General features: G+C 45.5%; 2 protein-coding genes across 2 annotated transcripts in view; both read left to right on the forward strand.

Moving 5' to 3' along the window:
• The first annotated feature begins 2,744 nt into the window (after positions 1-2,744).
• On the forward strand, positions 2,745-4,791 carry LOC100994017 (inorganic pyrophosphatase-like). Its single transcript, XM_008966602.5, is given in 2 exon segments — positions 2,745-4,548; positions 4,551-4,791. Coding segments are annotated over 2 exon segments (864 nt in total). The 5' UTR covers positions 2,745-3,812; the 3' UTR covers positions 4,679-4,791.
• A 7,125-nt stretch (positions 4,792-11,916) lies between these two features.
• ATP6V0E1 (ATPase H+ transporting V0 subunit e1) overlaps positions 11,917-21,612 on the forward strand; it is a 51,387-nt gene continuing 41,691 nt past the window's right edge. Inside the window, exon 1 of the mRNA XM_003813999.8 lies at positions 11,917-12,112. Coding sequence (XP_003814047.1) covers positions 12,009-12,112 — 104 coding nt within the window. The 5' untranslated portion in view covers positions 11,917-12,008. The remainder of the gene's footprint in view (positions 12,113-21,612) is intronic.

The following is a 21,612-nucleotide window of genomic DNA, read 5'->3' on the forward strand; positions in this document are numbered from 1 at the left end:
GTGTTTGCAGCCAGTAGTGCTACTTAGGAAAGCATTATCACCAACTGTCCAGGTCTAATCCTAGCTTTGCCACTGGGCAGTCATCAGCCTTTGAGCAAGTTACTCATCTCTGGACTTCTAAACAGATGATAATACCTGCTCTGCCTTCCTATCTCATCGAAAATGCAAAGATAAAATGGCAAGATCAGATGGGCCGTTTCTGAGTACTCTTTGAAAGCTATTAGTATACAAATGTTAATTTCACTATCATTGTTCAGTTTACTTATATGTCCAATTCTGACATTCACTCTGCACTCAAAGAGGCAGTTATTTTTCAGAAAAGAAATCAGTGAGTTTGGCAGGGCGCAGTGGCTCACACCTGTAATCCCAGCACTTTGGGAGGCCAAGGTGGGTGGATCACTTGAGCTCAGTAGTTCGAGACCAGCCTGGCCAACATGGTGAAACCCCGTCTCTACTGAAAATACAAAAATTAGCTGGGTATGGTGGCACACGCCTGAATCCCAGCTACTTAGGAGGCTGAGGCACGAGAATCGCTTGAACCTGGGAGGCGGAGGTTGCAGTGAGCCAAGATTGCGCCACTGCACTGTAGCCTGGGAGACAGAGCGAGACTGCATCTCAAAAAAAAAAAAAAAAAATCAGTGAGTTCAAAAACCACAAAACTCAAGATGTGTTCTCTGACTTGGCATTGATACACTGAACTCACTGATACAAGGTAGACAGATACTGTCCTATCCCTGGAGTCAGACAGATTTGGGTTCAAATCCTGCTCTTGTTCTTGGGAGGTCATTTTTCTGATTCTCTGTTTTTCTATTTATGTGAAAAGCTGCCAGACACAGTGGCTCACACTTGTAATCCCAGCACTTTGGGAGCCCGAGGTGGAAGGATCGCTGGAGCCCAGGAGTTTCAGACCAGCCTGCGTAACATAGTGAGACCCCATATGGACAAAATAATTTAAAAACTAGCCAGGTGTGGTGGCCCATGCCTGTAGTCCCAGCTACCCAGGAGGCTGAGGTGGGGAGGATTGTTTGAACTGAGAAGGTCAAGATTTCAGTGAGCCACGATGACATTGCACTCCAGCCCGGGCAACAGAGCGGAACCCTGCCTCAAAAATAACAAATAAAACAGAGTAGGTGCCCACCATACAGCAGCTGTATAATCATTAACATGCTGAGCTATGTATCTAATGAGTATAGTGAGTAGGTTAACTAGTAAATTCTGAAATTTATATCTTCTAATTTGATTCTCGTCTTTGTTCTCAACCAATACATATTTTAGGACTCTAAGAGTTGCATGAAAGTCAGATTTCATACTAAACTCACAGCTCCTTACTCTATAGTCTGTTACCTGGTCTGAGCTCCAGGCTCCAGCCATTACTTTCATTAGTAAATTTAAGTTATATCATCTAGGAATCAGACTTGGCTTGTTTTCAGCAACTTATTCCAAGAAAAATGACCAATAAGAGCTTTGAGAGCTGCAATCCCCCTGTAGGTATCCAAATCATACCACACTGCTTATACTAAGCCAGGTTGATAATAATAATGCATGATCAAGAGCAGGAACTAGGCCTAAAGTTGAGTTCTAATCTTAGCTCTGTCATTTCCTAGCTGTGTGACCTTGGGCAAACTGCTTAACCTCTCTGGGCCTCAGGTTTGTCATTTATAAAACGGAGATAAAATTAGTACTTACTTCATAGAGTTGTCAGACTTATTACTTGAGATACTGTGTGTAAAGCACAGAGTGCTCAGGAAGTTTTAGCTATTGTCTTAAAGGAGATTGGCAATGGAGTTCGTTCACAGGAACACAGAGAAAAGTTTTTCTCCAGGGAGTTGAGACAAATACTGATTCTTGAAAAAAGGGAAGGGTTTAAGGGCAACAGTGATGTGTTTGGGCTGCTGCAGGAAATGAGGATTGGAGAATGCCAGATGGGTGGGCCTGCCTATCAAAGTTCAGGCCATGGGGTATTAGCTTGTTTTCTGGAATGAATGAATTATACAGTTTTCTACTGACCTTTTCATCACATTTGCGGATGTCCATTCCCTTGAGTGGTTCCCTTCTGCTATTCTGGGAAGATGCCAAACTTTTAAACTTCAGATAACTGCTTTTGAATGTCTGCTTTCACATTGCATAGGCATGAGATGTTCAGCCACATAATTTTTTTTTTTTCAGACAAGGTTTTGCTGTGTCGCCTAGGCTGGAGAGCAGTGGCATGGTTTCAGCTCACTGCAACCTCTGCCTCCCAGGCTCAAGCGATCCTCCCACCTCAGCCTCCCAAAACTGGGACTATACAGGCACATGCTACCACTGCCAGCTAATTTTTGTGGTTTTTGTAAAGACGAGTTTTCGCCATGTTACCCAGGATGGTCTTCAACTCCTAGGCTCAAGCAATTCACTTGCCTCGGCCTCCCAAAGTGCTCGGATTACAGGCATGAACCACCGCACCCAGAAGCCACAGGACTTTTGACGTGAGTTGGATGAGCAAGTAATTGAATCTTCCAGGAACCAGACAGAACCCAACTAACCACGAGTCCACCATTCTCTGCTGCTGCTGCAGACTTTGAGCAGTTCCTATCTGACAGTTTACCAGAGTCTTGTTCATTGTCCTTTTAAACTGGTATTTTTTAATTAGCTAAGTAGTGCTTATATATGGTACAAAATTAAAAGGTAAAACAAAAAAGTAGATGGTGAAAAGTATGTTTCTTTGTTACCTTGAGTCTCAGTCACTCTGGTTCTCTCCAGAGGCACTGTTTCCAGTTTTTTTGTATCCTTCCAAACACAGTATTTATTATATTCATATACAATTGAATGTTTATTGAAAGTTTGATCCATGAGAAAGTCCTCATGAGAAAAGCAGGCCATCCAAATTTAAACAGCTATATAAGGTTGATTTATTATCTGAACACCATAATTACAAAAACATGCACAGATATGAGAATGTTCTTTGACCATCAGAAATAATTGGCCGGGCGCGGCAGCTCACACCTGTAATCCCAGCACTTTGGGAGACCGAGGCAGGAGGATCATGAGGTCAGGAGATCAAGACCATCCTGGCTAACACGGTGAAACCCCATCTCTACTAAAAAAAAAAAAAAGTACAAAAAATTAGTCGGGCGTGGTGGCGGGCGCCTGTAGTCCCAGCTATTCAGGAGGCTGAGGCAGGAGAATGGCGTGAACCCGGGAAGCGGAGCTTGCGGTGAGCCGAGATCACACCACTGCACTCCAGCCTGGGTGACACAGCGAGACTCTGTCTTAAAAAAAAAAAAGAGGCCAGGCGCAGTGGCTCACGCCTGTAATCCCAGCACTCTGGGAGGCCGAGGTGGGTGGATCACGAGGTCAGGAGATTGAGACCATCCTGGCTAACATGGTGAAACCCCGTCTCTACTAAAAATACAAAAAAAATTAGCTGGGGATGGTGGTGGGTGCCTGTAGTCCCAGCTACTCGGGAGGCTGCGGCAGGAGAATGGCGTGAACCCGGGAGGCGGAGCTTGCAGTGAGCCAAGAGTGCACCACTGCACTCCAGCCTGGGCGACAGACCGAGACTCTGTCTCAAAAAAAAAAAAAAAAAAAACCCGAAAAAAAAACAACACTAAATCAACCACTTTCCAATTTATTCTTGGCAAGAGGGTGGCTAGTTCTAGAATAGGCTTTTAAAGGTCTCATCTTATGCAGCAGATGATGTCTGAATCTTGTGAAGTTGTGTGTAATTTAGGATTCTTTGCATGCCGACTTATTTCTTGAAATAGGAGAGGCTGTCAGTCGGCGCCACATGTGGGCTGGTGGCTCTGTGGCAGTGGTGGCGGCTGGACTCCGGCACCATGAGCGGCTTCAGCACTGAGGAGCACGCCACGCCCTTCTCCCTGGAGTACCGAGTCTTCCTCAAAAATGAGAAAGGACAATATATCTCTCCATTTCACGATATTCCAGTTTATGCAGATAAGGATGTGTTCCACAGGGTAGTTGAAGTTCCACGGTGGTCTAATGCAAAAATGGAGGTTGCTACAAAGGACCCTTTAAACCCCATTAAACAAGATGTGAAAAAAAGAAAACTTCGCTATGTTGCAAATTTGTTCCCGTATAAAGGATATATCTGGAACTATGGTGCCATCCCTCAGACTTGGGAAGACCCAGGGCACAATGATAAACATACTGGCTGTTGTGGTGACAATGACCCAACTGATGTGTGTGAAATTGGAAGCAAGGTATGTGCAAGAGGTGAAATAATTGGTGTGAAAGTTCTAGGCATATTGGCTATGACTGAGGAAGGGGAAACCGACTGGAAAGTCATTGCCATTAATATGGATGATCCTGATGCAGCCAATTATAATGATATCAATGATGTCAAACGGCTGAAACCCAGCTACTTAGAGGCTACTGTGGACTGGTTTAGAAGGTATAAGTTTCCTGATGGAAAACCAGAAAATGAGTTTGCTTTTAATGCAGAATTTAAAGATAAGGACTTTGCAATTGATATTATTAAAAGCACTCATGACCATTGGAAAGCATTAGTGACTAAGAAAACGAATGGAAAAGGAATCAGTTGCATGAACACAACTGTGAGAGCCCGTTCAAGTGTGATCCTGATGCTGCCAGAGCCATTGTGGATGCTTTACCACCACCCTGTGAATCTGCCTGCACGGTACCAACAGACGTGGATACGTGGTTCCATCACCAGAAAAACTAATGAGATTTCTCTGGAATACAAGCTGATATTGCTGCATCGTGTTCATCTGAATGTATTAGATGTAAAAGTAGTAGCTTTTCAAAGCTTTAAATGTGTAGAACTCATCTAAGTAAATTCTGCTGTGACCAATCCAATGTACTCAGAACATTACCCATCTAAAGCATTTTTCATATCTCAACTAAGATAACTTTCAGCACATGCTTAAATATCAAGGCAGTTGTCATTTGGAAGTCACTTGTGAATAGATGTGCAAGGGGAGCACATATTGGATGTATATGTTACCATATGTTAGGAAATAAAATTATTTTGCTGAAAAAAAAAAGAAATAGGAGAGGCAACATGGCTTAGTGGAAAGAACAGGAGCTACGAAGAGCCGTGTTCAGATCCAAGCTCTGTCACTGAAAACAGCTATGCTTTGGACAAGTTACAAATTACAAGTTACAAGCCTTTTAGGACTGGGTGCAGTGGCTCACACCTGTAATCCCAGCACTTTGGGAGGCCGAGGCAGGTGAATCACCTGATGTCAGGAGTTCGAGACCAGCCTGGCTGACATGGTGAAACCCTGTCTCTACTAAAAATACAAAACTAGCCAGTTGTGGTGGCGTGTACCTGTAGTCCCAGTTACTCAGGAGGCTCAGACAGGAGAATCGTTTGAACCCAGGAGGTGAAGGCTGCAGTGAGCCAAGATCGCGCCACTGCACTCCAGCCTGGATGAGACAGAGCAAGACTCTGTCTCAAAAAAAAAATAAATAAATAAACCAAATCTAAGCCTTTTAAAATTATGTACAATAGATTTTAAAATACCTATATTCAGTGTCGTGAGCATTAAATGAGACAGATAATTCAAAGCACCTAGTCCAATGTCCGGCAGGTGGCAATCACTCCAGCAATGGTGGCAGCAGTAGTACTGGTGGCCATACACAGTGCACATTCCATATACACTACTGGGCTAAGGAGTAATAAATCCTGCTAGGGTTTTCAGCTGCCCCAGTAACTTCCAAGCTTCCAGAGTAGCTTGGAAAGGGGCTTTATGACACCATATCTTCGTGACTCTGCATGCCTGTTTTTACCTACAGGACTGAGTTTAGGAAAGAAGGGCTCCTCGGCTCGTTGCACAATAGTGTTTCAGTCAACTCTTGTTTCCTTGATGCTGCTGGGGGACCTCTGAGGTTTTTCCTCTAGTGGTGCTTCTCAAACTTTTTGGTCTCAAGACCTGTTTATGTATTTAAAAACTATGGAGGACCCAAGGGACTTACATTTATATAGGTTATAGCTATTGATATTTGCCATGTTAGAAATTAAAACTTCAAATTTTAACATATTAATTTTATTATATTATTATTATTATTTGAGACAAGATCTCACTCTTCACCGAGGCTGTAGTGCAATGGTGCAATTATAGCTCACTGTAACCTTGAACTTGTGGGTTCAAGCAATCCTCCCTCCTCAGCCTCCTAAGTAGCTAGGACTACAGGAGATAACACCACATCAAAATTGTTTCTTGTAGAGATGGGGGTCTCACTATGTTGCCCAGGCTGCTCTGGAACTCCTGGCCTCAAGTGATCTTCCCGCTTTAGCCTCCCAAAGCACTGGGATTATAGGCGTGAGTCACTGCATCTGGCTAACATATTTATTTTAAATTCATATAAAAAGAGCAACAAGAAACCCACAACATGTTAACATAACATTTATATGAGAAATGGCTGTTTTTTCCAAAACTAACAAAAAATGTGGTTGGAAGAGTAACATTGTGTTACATTTTGGGAGAACTCCTTGACCTCTGGTTTAATAGAAGACAGATGCATTCTCATAATACTACTGCATTCAATCTGATGTGATATGTTGTTTTAGATGAACTACAGGAAGAAAATTCAGCCTTACAGAGATTCACAGTTAGAAAAGACCTGCTGGGGTGGCCAGGCGTGGTGGCTCATGCCTGTAATCCCAGCACTTTGGGAAGCCAAGGTGGGTGGATCACGAGGTTAGGAGTTTGAGACCAGCCTGGCCAAGATGGTAAAACCCCATCTCCACTACAAATACAAAAATTAGCTGGGCGCAGTGGCAGGCGCCTGTAATCCCAGTTACATGGTAGGCTGAGGCAGGAGAATTGCTTGAACCCGGGAAATGGAGGTTGCAATGAGCCGAGATCACGCCACTGCACTCTAGCCTGGGTGACAGAGTAAGACTCCATCTGAAAGAAAGAAAGAAAGAAAGAAAGAAAGAAAGAAAGAAAGAAAGAAAGAAAGAAAGAAAGAAAGAAAAGACCTGCTTGGGGAGTCTCAGGGACTCCCCAAGGGTCCTTGGACCACACTGTCCAGAGTCTGATTTGTTTCCTGAAGACTTTAGCACCTTGAGGGCAGAGAGTATCTCTTCATTTGATGGGTCACTGAATGGGGACAGTTTTCATTTGGTGTGTGATAAAATGCTTTTGACAGATTGGCTGATAGAGGGAGCTATAGGCTAATACTAGCCCACATATATAATACTGAGATACTAACTTTTCTCCTTTCACAGATGAAACCAACAGATTTAGACAGAATTAGTGTCTAAAGAGTTACATCCAGCCGGGCGCGGTGGCTCACGCCTGTAATCCCAGCACTTTGGGAGGCCGAGGCGGGCGGATCACAAGGTCAGGAAATCGAGACCATCCCGGCTAACACGGTGAAACCCCATCTCTACCAAAAATACAAAAAATTAGCCGGGCGTGGTGGTGGGTGCCTGTAGTCCCAGCTACTCGGGAGGCTGAGGCAGGAGAATGGCATGAACCCGGGAGGCGGAGGTTGCAGTGAGCCGAGATCACGCCACTGCACTCCAGCCTGGGAGACAGAGCGAGACTCCATCTCAAAAAACAACAACAACAACAACAGAGTTACATCCCTGGCCGGGTGCGGTGGCTCACGCCTGTAATCCCAGCACTTTGGGAAGCCGAGGCAGGTGGATCACCTGAGGTCAGGAGTTCGAGACCAGCCTGGCCAACATGGCAAAACCCCATCTCTACTAAAAAATAAAAATAAAAATAAAAATTAGCTGGGCATGTAGCACGTGCCTGTAATCCCAGCTACTCAGAAGGCTGAGGCAGAAGAATCACTTGAACTCGGGAGGCGGAGGTTGCAGTGAGCTGGGATCGTGCCATTGCACTCCAGCTTGGGCAACAAGAGCAAAACTCTGTCTCAAAAAAAAAAGGAAAAAAAAAAAAAAAGAGTTACATCCTTGCACTTCCAAACATTGCTTCTCAAAGAGGCTGCCCAGAAGATAAAGCAAAGGTTAGACACAAAAAGGGATCAATTTAAGACAAAAATTTCCACTTGTTTAAGAAATGGGAAAGAATTCACAATAGCCAAAAAGTGCAAGCAACCCAAATGTCCATCGATGGATGAATGGATAAACAAAACGTGCTGTATACACACATGGAATATTATTCAGCCTTAAAAAGGAAGGGGACATTCTGACACTTGCACAACATGGATGAGTCTTGAGGATATTATGTTAAGTGAATAAGCCAGCCACAAAAGGACAAATGCCGTATGATTCCTCTTGAAGGAACCTAGAGTAGTCAAACTCACAGAGACAGAAAGTAGAATGGTGCTTGCCATGGGCTAGGGGATGGAATATGGGAGGTGGTTGTTTTTTTGTTTGTTTGTTTTTTGAGACAGAGTCTTGCTTTATCACCAGGCTGGAGTGCAGTGGCGTGATCACAGCTTACTGCAGCCTTTACCTCCTGGGCTCAAGCAATCCTCCCACCTCACCCTCCGCAGTAGCTGGAACTACAGGCATGCACCATCATGCCCAGCTAATTTTTTGTTTAAATTTTTTGTAGAGATGGGGGTCTCACTACTGCACCTGGCCAGAAGTGGTTGTTTAAGGGATATGAAAAAGTTCTGGGCTGGGCGCAGTGGCTCACGCCTGTAATCCCAGCACTTTGGGAGGCCAAGGCGGGCAAATCTCCTGAGGTCAGGAGTTTGAGACCAGCCTGGGCAACATGGTAAAACCCCGTCTCCAACTAAAAATACAAAAATTAGCTGGGTGTGGTGGTGCATGCTTGTAGTCCCAGCTACTTGGGAGGCTGAGGCAGGAGAATCGTTTGAACCCAGGAGGCGAATGTTGCAGTGAGCCAAGACCACACCAACCTGGATGACAGCGAGACCCTGTCTCTAAATAAATTAATAAAAATAAATTAAAAGGTTAAGGTAGTAACTTTTATGTTACCTGTATTTTACCATTTTTAAAAGGAAAGGGCCTGACTGCGGCAGCTCATACCTGTAATCCTAGCATTTTGGGAGGCCAAGGCAGGAGGATTCCTTGAGGCAGGAGTTCGAGACCAGCCTGGGCAACATGGTGAAACCCCATCTCTACACACACACACACACACATACACAAGCACACACACGCACACACACAATTAGGCCAGCACAGTGGCATGCGCCTGTAGTCCTAGCTACTATGGAGGCCGAGGTGGGAAGATCCCTTGAGCCCAGGAGTTCAAGGCAGTAGTAAGCTATGATTGTACCACCATACGCCAGCCTGGGTGACAGAGCACGACTCTGCCTCAAAAAAAAGAAAGAAAGGGGCTGGGCACGGTGGCTCACTCCTATTATCCCAGCACTTTGGGAGGCCGAGGTGGGCGGATCACTTGAGGTCAGGAGTTTGAGACCAGCCTGGCCAACATGGTGAAACCCCATCTCTCCTAAAAATACAAAAAAAAAAAAAAAAAAAAATAGCCTGGTGTGGTGGAGGGCGCTGGTAAATCCCAGCTACTCAGGAGGCTGTAGCAGGAGAATCGCTTCAACCTGGGAAGTGGAGGTTGCAGCGAGCCATTGTCATGCTACTGCACTCCAGCCTGGGCAACAGAGCGAGATTCCATCAAAAAAAGAAAAAAGAAAGAAAGAGAGAGAGGAAGGAAGGAAGGAAGGAAGGAAGGAGAAATGAACTTCTTTCTCTAATTTTGTTCTGACCTCATCCCTTCTTAGCTACTCAATTCAGTTGCACAGTTATTTATTGAGCACATTCTATGTATAAAGTCCTCCCGGAAACAAAGATCAGTGAAACAGTGCCTATTCTCAAGGCGTTGGCCCTCTAGTAGAGGGTTGGTCAAGATACATATACAACAAGGCCAAAGAGATGCGCTAACAGGATGAAATGGGTCTTGGAGAAGGCGGTGTTTGGGCTAGAACTTAAGGACCATAGGATTTCTGCTGGGGCTAAGTTTTGGGGAAGCATTATGAGCACAAAGGAGACAAACTAGTTTTCTACATTGCTGATCAGGTTAAAGGCTTAGAATCATGTCCGAAAAGTTGGTACAGATGTTGAAGATTATTGGTCCAGTTTCCCATTTAATACAGGAATCCATTCTACTTGATGAAAGAAATCAGGAGTTAATGCAATGTGGCTACTGCAAGGAAACCATGGTCCCTGGTAAAGCACATTGCATTTAAAGACCTGCTTTCTATCTTGCTTTCACCTGTAAGCTTTATCATCAAGCTCCTCAACCTCTCTGAGAACTGGCTTCCTTGTCTATTCCAAGCTTGGCGCATACTATAACTAACATATGTGAAAATTCTCAGCAAGCGTTCTAAGCCCTGTTTATCAGCTCAGCACGGTGGCTTATGCCAGTAATCCCGGCACTTTGGGAGGCTGAGGTGGAGGATCCCTTCAGGCCAGGAGTTTAAGACCCACCGGGGCAACATAGTGAGGATCTGTCTCTACAAAACATTTTAAAAATTAGCCGGTGTGGTGGTGCACACCTGTAGTCCCAGCTCCTCAGGAGGCTGAGGCAGAAGGATGGCTTGAGCCCAGGAGTTCCAGGCAGCAGTGAGCTATGGAGCACCACTGCACTCCAGCCTGGGTGACAGAGCAAGGCCCTGTCTCAAAAAACAAACAAACAAACAAAACTGTTTTACCTTTCTTTTTTTTTTTTTTTTTTTGAGGCAGAGTTTCACTCTGTCGCCAAGGCTGGAGTGCAGTGGTGCGATCTCAGCTCACTATAACCTCTGCCTCCCAGGGGTTCAAGCGGTTCTTGTTCCTCAGCCTCCTGAGTGGCTGGGACTACAGGTGCATACCTGGCCAATTTTTGTATTTTTAGTAGAGATGGGATTTCACCATGTTGCCCAGGCTAGTCTTGAACTACTGACCTCAGGTGATCTGCCCGCCTCGGCCTCCCAAAGTGCTGGGATTACAGGTGTGAGCCACCATGCCTGGCCTGTTTTTCTTCTTACTATTCTGGCTAATTTCTACTTGTCTTTCAAGGCTCAGCGAGGACGAGTTGGGTAGAAAGCCTTGCAGGGTCGTCCACTTACTTTCACATTGCATTGAGTCGCCTGTTTGCAAGGTCATCTGCTCCCCAGAATGTGAACTCCCTCAGGGGTGCCTGATTGACTTCTGTAACTCCAGAGCCTGGCACAGCACACAAGATAAATAGTGGTGCACTAGTTAAGAGCTCTGGCCTTGAAAATCAGATAATCAGGGGTTGAATCCTGGCCCTGCCACTTACTATGTGACTTTGGGCAAGATCCTTAGCCTCTTCCCTGGGCCTCAGTTTCTTCAACTGCAAAGTGGGGATAATAATTACAATTACCTCATAGGCTGAAGTGAGGAGTTCAACACGGGTTCATGCAATTTTTTTTTTTTTCTTTTGAGACAGAGTGTTGCTCTGTTGCCCAGGCTGGAGTGCAGTGGCGCAATCTCGGCTCACTGCAACCTCCACCTCCCGAGTTCAATTGATTCTCCTGCCTCAGCCTCCTGAGTAGCTGGGACCACAGGCACGCACCACCACACCCAGCTAATTTTTGTATTTTTAGTAGAGACAAGGTTACACCATGTTGGCCAGGCTGGTCTCGAACTCCTGACCTCAAGTGATCCGCCTGCCTCAGCCTCCCAAAGTGCTGGGATTACAGGCGTGAGCCACCGCACCCGGCCTGGGGCTCATGAACTTAAAGATCATGGCCCAGTGCCAGGCACACGGGAATTCAGAATAGTAAGAGACAACTATTGTTAAGTTCTCTATGTCTGTTGCATAAGTAGATGAGGCTGTAGATAACTACACTCTTTGTCTAAAAGGGCCAAGTTCTCATCAGAACACTTTGCTGAGCCCCTGGTGACCGAATCCCTAGCTCTGGGGTGAGCGACATGCCTCCAAGGAGCTGCAGCAAGGAGACAGCCAGGCGAAGGCGGGGCTCTGCCTCTGGGCTCCCCGAGGGGCGGAGGCCGGCGCGCGGGTCACGTGGGGGCGCGGGAGGCGGGGCTTGCACACGCTGGTCACGCGGTCAGCTATTGACACTTCCTGGTGGGATCCGAGTGAGGCGACGGGGTAGGGGTTGGCGCTCAGGCGGCGACCATGGCGTATCACGGCCTCACTGTGCCTCTTATTGTGATGAGCGTGTTCTGGGGCTTCGTCGGCTTCTTGGTGCCTTGGTTCATCCCTAAGGGTCCTAACCGGGGGTAAGTGCGCGAGGCCCGCCTTGGGAGGAACGGGCGGTGAGGAGCTAGCAGGCCGGGGCGGGGAAAGGCACGACCCCCACACGGGTCAGAGAACGTTGCCTGGGCGCCCCCCGCGCTGCAGAGTCAGGCCCCCGACCCGGCGGAACTCCTTGTGTTCCTTTTCGCAGCAGCTTCAGTGTCCTCCGGCCTGAGCGAGTGGAGGGTGACCTTTGGTGGACCCCCCTTGGAAACGAGTTTCAGGGGAATTTTTTCTCATCATAGCCCTGTGTAGGGAGGTGCAGTCGGAAATGAGCAGGCCGAATCTGGGAGAAACTGGGGTTTGTCCCTAGTCGACTGTCCCCCTTTAGCCCTGCCTTCCACCCACATGAGGCCTCGTTTGCTTGAACTTAAGGATCAAATAAATAAAACAGAAATTGGCTTCTCTGCCTCCCATGCTGTCGCGGTTGCGTACAGAACAAGCTCCTTCGACAACATTGAGCCCAGGCCTTGCATCTAGTGGGCGCCAGGAGGCGGTTGGGGCCTGATCTAAAGCGAGATTAATTACCAAAGAGCAGGAGGTATTGCTGAGAAACCCCTGCGTCATGCCTTTTGGAGGGCGCTCCGGCTCTTGTATGTGAGTGTAAGAAGTGCTTAGAATGATTGGCTAAGAAAGATTTTGTTTTTCCAGACTTCTTTGTTGGTTAGAGCTTTGTCTATTTTGGAATTAAACTTTTTAACTGTAGTATAAAATAGAGGCTTAATCTTCAAAGGAGCCTTGGAACACCCTCTTCCTGGTTCCTCTTTTGCTTTTCAGTCATTTTTTTCTCAGTTCAAGATGATGAGAGGTGAAACTTCGACTGAAGTCAGTTTGTCAGAAACACCATCTCTTGCTTTATTCTTGAACCTAATTGGTGGCTTCATAGTGCCTGGTTTTCATAGTACCTTGTATGCACAGGAGGCACCCAATAAATACCTGTTGAGTGAATAGTTCTATTGTCTTTATTAAAAGAAAAAGATTTTTGGCCAGGTGCCGTGGCTCACGCCTGTAATCCCAGCACTTTGGGAGGCCAAGGCGGGCGGATCACGAGGTCAGGAGATCGAGACCATCCTGGCTAACACGGTGAAACCCGTCTCTACTAAAAATACAAAAAATTAGCCGGGCGTGGTGGCAGGCGCCTGTAATCCCAGCTACTCGGGAGGCTGAGGCAGGAGAATAGCGTGAACCCAGGAGGCGGAGCTTGCAGTGAGCCGAGATCGCGCCACTGCACTCCAGCCTGGGCGACAGAGTGAGACTCCGTCTCAAAAAAAAAAAAAAGAAAGAAAAAGATTTTTACTACTTCCCTAATATTTTGTGACCTGAACCCCTTTTGCTCCCTGGGATACATTTGCTTTATTAGTCTAAAATTATTTTTTTTTAAAGATACATGGTAGATGAATTTTTATCATTTTTAAGTATCAAGTTCCTCCTCCCTGGTTAACACCAGTTATATGGGGTCATCTCTCCTACCTATAGAGGTTGATGGACAGTCAGAATTCTGACATTATTAAAGCAATTGTATTTACCAAAGTTAATTAGATTTGTTTTTCCTACCGGAGTTAGAGAACAACAAAGTGCTTCTTTGTTGTGTTTATATCTTCAACTGTTTCATTACCCTACTGTCTGCCTTTATGGCCTTTGTACTCAAAGAAGCATTTATTAATGTACTAATAGCACTGACAATTCCTTTCTTAAAGACCATTCTCTCCCCTTCCTTGGGATGTCATTGCTATTATCCAGGGTAATGAAACCCATCCTGTTTCCACTTAGCCCTAGTGAATGTCATGATTCAGGTATTTGACCAGCTAATGATATATAGACATGTGTCACTTAACAAAAGGGATATGTTTGAGAAATGTGTTAGTAGGGCTTTTGTGTGAACAAAGAGTTTACTTAAACAGATGGTACAGCCTACTACACACCTAGGCTATTTGGTAGAACCTGTTGCCTCTAGGTAGGCTACACACCTGTACAGCATGTTACTGTCCTTAAATACTGTATAGACAAATGTAACACAATGGTATTTGTGTATCTAAACATAGAAAAGGTACAGTAAAAATACATATCAAAGATTTAAAATGGTCCACCTGTGTAGGGCACTTACCATGAATGGAGCTTGCAGGACTGGAAATTGCTGTGAGTGAGTCAGTGACTGGTGAGTGAATGTGAAGAACCAGGACATTGCTGTATACCATGGTGGACTTTAGAAACACTGTATACTTAGGCTCCATGAAATTTCTGAAAAAATATTTTTCTTTCTTCAAAAATAAATTAACCTTAGCTTCCTGTAACTTTTTTACTTAAACTTTTGAATTATTTTTAACTTTTTGACTCTTGTACTAACACTTGGCTTAAAACACAAGCAAGGCTGGGCATGGTGGCTCACACCCATAATATGCAGCACTTTGGGAAGCCGGACAAGAGGATTGCTTGAGACCAGCCTGGGCAACACAGCGAGACCTTATCTCTGAAAAAAAATTTTTTTAATTAGTTGGGTATGGTGGTGCACACCTGTGGTCCTAGCTACTGGGGAGGCTGAGTGAGGGGGATGGGAGTGTTTGAGACCAGGAGTTCCAGGATGCAGTAAGCTATGATCACACCACTGTACTCCAGCCTGGGCAACAGTGAGACCCTGTCTCTTCAAAAATGAAACAAGTCCAGTGTCAGAGTCTGGGGAAGAGGCTGCAGGCACCATGTCCATTTTCACAGATGGCAGGAAGAAGCCCCTGAAACAGCCCAAGAAGCAGGCCAAGGAGATGGGTGAGGAAGATAAGGTTGGTTTTTTGTTGTTTTTGTTTGTTTGTTTGTTTGTTTTTGAGACAGAGTCTCACTCTGTCGCCAGGCTGGAGTGCAGTGGCGTGATACTGGCTCACTGCACCCTCCGCCTCCTGGGTTCAAGCAATTCTCCTGCCTCAGCCTCCCGAGTAGCTGGGGTTACAGGCGCGCACCACCACGCCCGGCTAATTTTTGTATTTTTAGTAGAGACGGGATTTCACCATGTTGGCCAGGATGGTCTCGATCTCTTGACCTCATGATCCGCCCATCTCAGCCTCCCAAAGTGCTAGAATTACAGGCATGAGCCACCACGCCCGGCTGGAAGATACATTTTTTAAACAAAAAGAGGAGCAGAAGAAACTGGAGGAGCCGAAAGTGAAGGCCATGGGGAAGGGGCCCCTGGTCATAGGTGGAATTAAGAAATCCGGCAAAAAATAAGCTGTTCCATGTGCCTGAGGTGATCGATGGTGACCCTTGATTCCATTTGTATTTAAACATCTGGATTCCCTGTTATAACTTTTTTTTTTTTTCTTTGAGATGGACTCTCACTCTTTTGTCCAGGCTGGAGTGCAGTGGTGCCATCTTGGCTCACTGCAACCTCCACCTGCTGGATTCAAGCAATTCTCCTGCCTCAGCCCCCTGAGTAGTTGGGATTACAGGTGCCCACCACCATGCCTGGCTAATTTTTGTATTTTCAGTAGAGAAGGGGTTTCACCATGTTGGACAGGCTGGTCTTGAACTCCTGACCTCAGGTGATCCGTCCGCCTCGGCCTCCCAAAGTGCTGAGATTACAGGTGTGAGCTGCCACACCCGGCCCCCTGCTATAACATCTTTTGCCACCTATACTTAGAATGAAGTGTTGTCTTGGAGCCTGTTGTACATTGTACATGTAAGAGTAAACTTTTGAAAACAAATCAAAACACACACAGACACATTGTACAGCTATATAATTTTTTTTTTTTTAAGAGTCAGAGAGTCTCACTGTCACCCAGGCTGGAGTGCAGTGGCTCCATCATAGCTCACTGCAGCCTTGAACTCCAAGGCTCAAGGGATCCGTCCACCTCAGCCTCCGCACTAGCTAGGACATAGGCGTGCACCACTACACCCAGCTAATTTGTTGTTGTTGTTTTGAGACAGGGTCTCTCTTTGTTGCCCAGGCTGGTCTCCAACTCTTGACCTCAAGCAGTCCTCCCACCTTGGCCTCCCAAAGTGCTAGAATTACAGGCATAAGCCACCTCGGACCTAATCTATTTTCTTTCTTTATATCCTATCCTATAAGTTTTTTTCCATTTAAATTTTTTTTAACTTTTTAAACTTTTTTTTCTTAAAAACTAAAACACAAACATATTATTCTAGGCCTACACAGGTTCAGGATCATCAAGATGTCATTAGGTGATAGGAATGTTTCAGCTCCATTATAATCTTAGGGGACCACCTGTCATTTATGCATTCATTCATTGACTGAAAGGTCATTATGTGGCAATTGTCAAGTGCCTGTATTATCTGGGTCCAGTTCACAGCCTCTGCTGCAGTCCTTGCTTTTCCTGCTCTTGGCTGGATTGAGCAGGTCTTGAAACAGTGTCTCTCCTAGGAAGAGTTGCTATAATACATTTTGAGAAACACTGCACCTAGGCAGATGATCCCTGTGACCTTGACGATTTAGTTAACTTTTCCATGTTCCCATTTCTTCATTTTAAAATGGAAATAGGCTTTTCTGTAGGGATTTTTTTAAAAAGGAAATACTAGTGCACAATTTAATTAACTTTTCCATGTTCCCATTTCCTCTTTTTAAAATGGAAATAGGCTTTTCTGTGGGGATTTTAAAAAAAGGAAATATTGAAGCCGAATTAGTACTAGTTCCCCTTTACCTCTTGAAAATACTGCAAATCAAATTTTTCAGGATACGTGAAGGAGCTGAAGTGCTTCACACTATGGTGAGTTGGGGTTTTTTTTTGAGACAGTCTTCCTCTGTTGCCCAGTCTGGAGTGTGGTGGCACAATCTCGGCTCACTGAAACCTCCACCTCCCAGGTTCAAGCGCTTCTCGTGCCTCAACCTCCCGAGTATCTTGGACTACAGGCGCACGTCACCATGCTTGACTAATTTTTGTATTTTTAGTAGAGGCAGGGTTTCACCATGTTGGCCAGGCTGTTACCAGACTTTTGGCCTCAAGTGATCCTCTCGCCTCGGCCTCCCAATGTGTTGGGATAACAGGCTCGAGCAGTGCCCCTAGCTTGTGGTGAATTTTTAATACAGGTGGGCATTTCTGATTTAAATGATCAAAAATATTTTCAAAAAAATAAAAATGGGCCTGACGTGGTGGCTCACACCGGCACTTTGGGAGGCTGAGGTGGGAGGATCACTTGAAGCCAGAAAATAGAGACCAAGCCTGGGCAATAAAGTGAGACCTGGTCTCTACAAAAACAATTTTTTAAAAATTACCTAGGCATGGTGGTGTAGACCTGTGGTCCTAGCTTCTCAGGAGGCTGGGTGGGTGGATTGTTTGAGCCCAGGATGTTGAGGCTGCAGTGAGCTATGATCATGCCACTGCATTCTAGCCTAGGCAACAGAGTGAGACCCCATCCCTTAAAAAAAAAATTCTCTTTTGCCCTTTCTTTTCCCTGCCTCATTAGGTCCTATAATCTCCTAATTACCCAACTTTCAGCATTCTGATGTGCAGGGGTCTCTTGGGGAAGATAAATTAACATCAAATACATCTGTGTTTCTCTCCCTTCTTTCCTCCTCACAGGGTTCCTTTATTTATCTCCTTACTGAAGATTTTTTTTTTTTTTTTTTTTTTGAGACCTAGTCTTGCTCTGTCACCCAGGCTGGAGTGCAATGGCACGATCTTGGCTCACTACAGCCTCTGCCTCCCGGGTTCAAGCAATTCTCCTGCCTCAGCCTTCCGAGTAGCTGGGATTACAGGCATGGGCCACCATGCCCAGCTCATTTTTGTATTTTTTAGTAGAGATGGGGTTTTGCCATGTTGGCCAGGCTAGTCTCAAACTCCTGACCTCAGACGATCCACCCACCTTGGCCTCCCAAAGTGCTGGGATGACAGGAGTTGGGCACCATGCCCAGCCGAAGATTTTTTAAAATTTATTTCTTAAAACAGGGTCTTACTCTGTTGCCCAGGCTGGAGTGCAGTGGCACGGTCAGTCATAGCCCGCTGCAGCCTCAACCTGGGCTCACACAATCCTTCTGCTTCAGCCTCCAGCATAGCTGGGACAACAGGCATGCACCACCATGCCCAATCAATTAAAAAAAAATGTTGTAGATACTGGGTCTCGTTTTATTGCCTATGCTGGTCTTGAACTCCTGACTTCAAGCAGTCCTCCCACCTCAGCCAACCAAAGTGCTAGGATTACAGTTGTGAGCACTGTGCTCAGCCAGGAAAAATTTATGAATCTTTTCTTTTATTAAAAAAAAAAATAGCCTACGATCACTTGGAAAAAACTCTTCCGAATTTATGGATGACCTAAATAAAGCCCCTGGCTCTTTATTTTTGCAACTGAAAAGGGCCAGCTAAAATCAGGTCTGTGCCTGGAATCAGCTTTCCTGATTCCTGACCATTCTAGTTTCTCATGATTTCCCTCTTTTCTCTAAAGGAATCCATAGATTCTCTAAAGCTTCCATTTTCTCACAGTGGCTTCCTAACCAGTAGATGTGGGGGAGGAGAAAAGGAAAGAGCGCAGAGATGAGTTTGCCAGTTCAGTCAACTCCACTTTTCTTTTTTTGTGGTTTGTTTTAATTTTATTTTTATTTTTTGATTATTTTATTTATAAATAATAGAGATGGGCTAGCCAGGCATGGTGGCTCATGCCTGTAATCCCGGCACTTTGGAAGGCTGAGGTGGGTGGATCACTTGGTCGGGAGTTCAAGACCAGCCTGGCCAACATGGTGAAACCTCATCTCTACTAAAAATACAAAAATTAGCCAGGTGTGGTGGTGTGCGCCTGTAATCCCAGCTACTCTGGAGGCTGAGGCAGGAGAATTGCTTGAGCCCTGGAGGCGGAGGTTGCAGTGAGTTGAGATTGCGCCACTGCACTCCAGCCTGGACGACAGAGCGATACTCTGTCTCAAAAATTAAAAAAAAAAAAAAAAAAAATACAGATGGGATCTCGCTCTGTTGGCCAGGTTGGTCTTAAACACCTGGCCTCAGCCTCCCAAAGTGCTAAGATTACAGGCTTGAGCCACCATACCTGTTTTTTTGTTTTGTTTTGTTTTGTTTTAAAGAGTCTCCCTGCGTTGCCAAGGCCTCGAGTGCAGTAGCGTGCTCATATCTCACTACAGCCTTGATATCCTGGGCTCTAGTGATCCTCCCGCCTCAGCCTCCTGAGTAGCTGGGACTATAGGCATGCTACTGCATCCAGCTAACTCCCCTTTTTTCATGAACAATTTCAAACATGTAGAAAAGTAGGAAGAGTAGTACAATAAGTGCCATATATTACCTCCTAGACTCAGTCATTGTTTAACGTATTCATATTTGCTTTGAGTGTGTGTATATATAATTTTGCTGGACCATTTGAAAGTAAATTGCAGTTATTATGGCATTTCACCACTCAGCATGCAGCTCCTAAGACCAAGCATATTAGGAAATGATACGTTAATGAGGGAGCTTTTATGTGAAACTATTAATATTAAGCAGGTAATACAAAGGAGCCTCAGCTCTTTCAGTTCTATGAGATGGTCTTTTGGAGAAGAGAGAAGACAGGGAAGAGATTCCACAGTGGAGCACGGACTGGGGGAAGATGAGTAAAGGCTTGGAATTGAGAATCCTAGATATAATGTGTTTTGGGGGACAGTGAAGGCACCTGCCTTCAGGAATGAAGGACTGATGTTTGCACGTAGGGGGAGGTGAGAAGGATGGGTGGAGGGAGTCAGTTACAAATGAAGCGGGGGACTTGATTCTGTAGGTCTTCAAACATTTTTATTGTGCAACTGTCAGAATTTCTTTAGCACAATCCCCCATACATATTTATTTATATTTTATAAGTGTAATGTATAAATTATGTATTTCAAGGAACTGACCAACTCTTACTACCTGCACTGCTGCCAGCCTGATCCACTTGGATTATATAATTCCTCTCAACTGCTTTCTCTGCTTTCTTTTTGCCCCGCTTCCCCCAGTCTCTTTCATCCCAGCAGAGAGATCCCTTAGAATTGGAATCAGATTTTGTCAGTCCTCTCCTCAAATCCCTCCAAATAACTGCCCTTTTCTTTTCTTTTCTTTTCTTTCTTTCTTTCTTTCTTTCTTTCTTTCTTTCTTTCTTTCTTTCTTTCTTTCTTTCTTTCTTTCCTTCCTTCTTTCTTTCTTCTTTCTGTCTGTCTTTCTGTCTTTCTTTCTCTCTCTTTCTCTCTTTTCTTTCTTTCTTTTTTATTTTTTTTGAGACGGAGTCTCGCTCTGTCGCCCAGGCTGGAGTGCAGTGGCGGGATCTCGGCTCACTGCAAGCTCCGCCTCCTGGGTTCACGCCATTCTCCTGCCTCAGCCTCCCGAGTAGCTGGGACTACAGGCGCCCGCCACCACGCCCGGCTAATTTTTTTGTATTTTCAGTAGAGACGGGGTTTCACCGTGTTAGCCAAGATGGTCTCGATCTCTTGACCTCGTGATCCGCCCGCCTCGGCCTCCCAAAGTGCCGGGATTGCAGGCGTGAGCCACTGCGCCCGGCCATAACTTCCCTTTTCACTCAGAGTCAAAGCCTTTTAAGAGTGAAAGTCCTTTCAGAGGCCACATGGCACCTCTTTGACCTCACCTTTCCCCAGGCTCCTTGCTCTGTGTCAGCCACACAGACCCCTTCCTCTTTGAACTCCAGGTACCCTCTCACCCCCTGCCTTTGACATTACTTCTGCCTGGAACGCTCCGTCACCTTGTTCAGGTCTGCACTGACACGCCACCTCCTCAGCAAGGCTTTTCCTGACCATCCTCAAAAATTGCAACCACAATCTCCAAACCCCTGGTAGACCCCGTCTCCCTTTCCTGTCTTATTTTCCTCCATCAGCACTTACTGACCATCTGGCATATATAGGTAGATAATTGTTGTTTGTTGTGTGTTCATCTTGTTTGTTGTCTATCTATGCCAGTAGCACGTGAGCTTCATGAGGCAGTGGTTTTTTTTTGTTTATTTATTTATTTTTTTGAGATGGAGTCTTGCTCTGTCGCCCATGCTGGAGTGCAATAGCGCAATCTCGGCTCACTGCAACGTCTGCCTCCCAAGTTCAAGTGATTCTTCTGCCTCAGCCTCCTGAGCAGCTGGGATTACAGGCGAGCACCACCACGCCCAGCTAATTTTTGTATTTTTAGTAGAGATGGGGTTTCATCATATTGGTCAGGCTGGTCTCGAACTCCTGACCTCTTGATCCGCCTGCCTCGGCCTCCTAAAGTGCTGGGATCACAGGCGTGAGCCACCACGCCCGGCCACAAGGCAGTGGTTTTTATCTGTTTTGTTTCCTGTTCTCTCCTCAGACCCTAATACATATACTGGACATTCAGTGAGTGAAAATCTGTTGAACGAGTAAATGAATGTGCCAATATATTAACCAAAGAAAATACACACACAGTGGCTCATGCCTGTAATCCCAGCACTTTGGGAAGCATAGGTAGGTGGATTACTTGAGGCCAGGAGTTTGAGAACAGCCTGGACAACATGGCAAAACCCCATCTCTACTAAAAATACAAAAATTAGCCGGGCATGGTGGTGCATGCCCATAATC

Source organism: Pan paniscus, chromosome 4, assembly GCF_029289425.2.
Source record: "Pan paniscus chromosome 4, NHGRI_mPanPan1-v2.0_pri, whole genome shotgun sequence".
Taxonomy (NCBI): domain Eukaryota; kingdom Metazoa; phylum Chordata; class Mammalia; order Primates; family Hominidae; genus Pan; species Pan paniscus.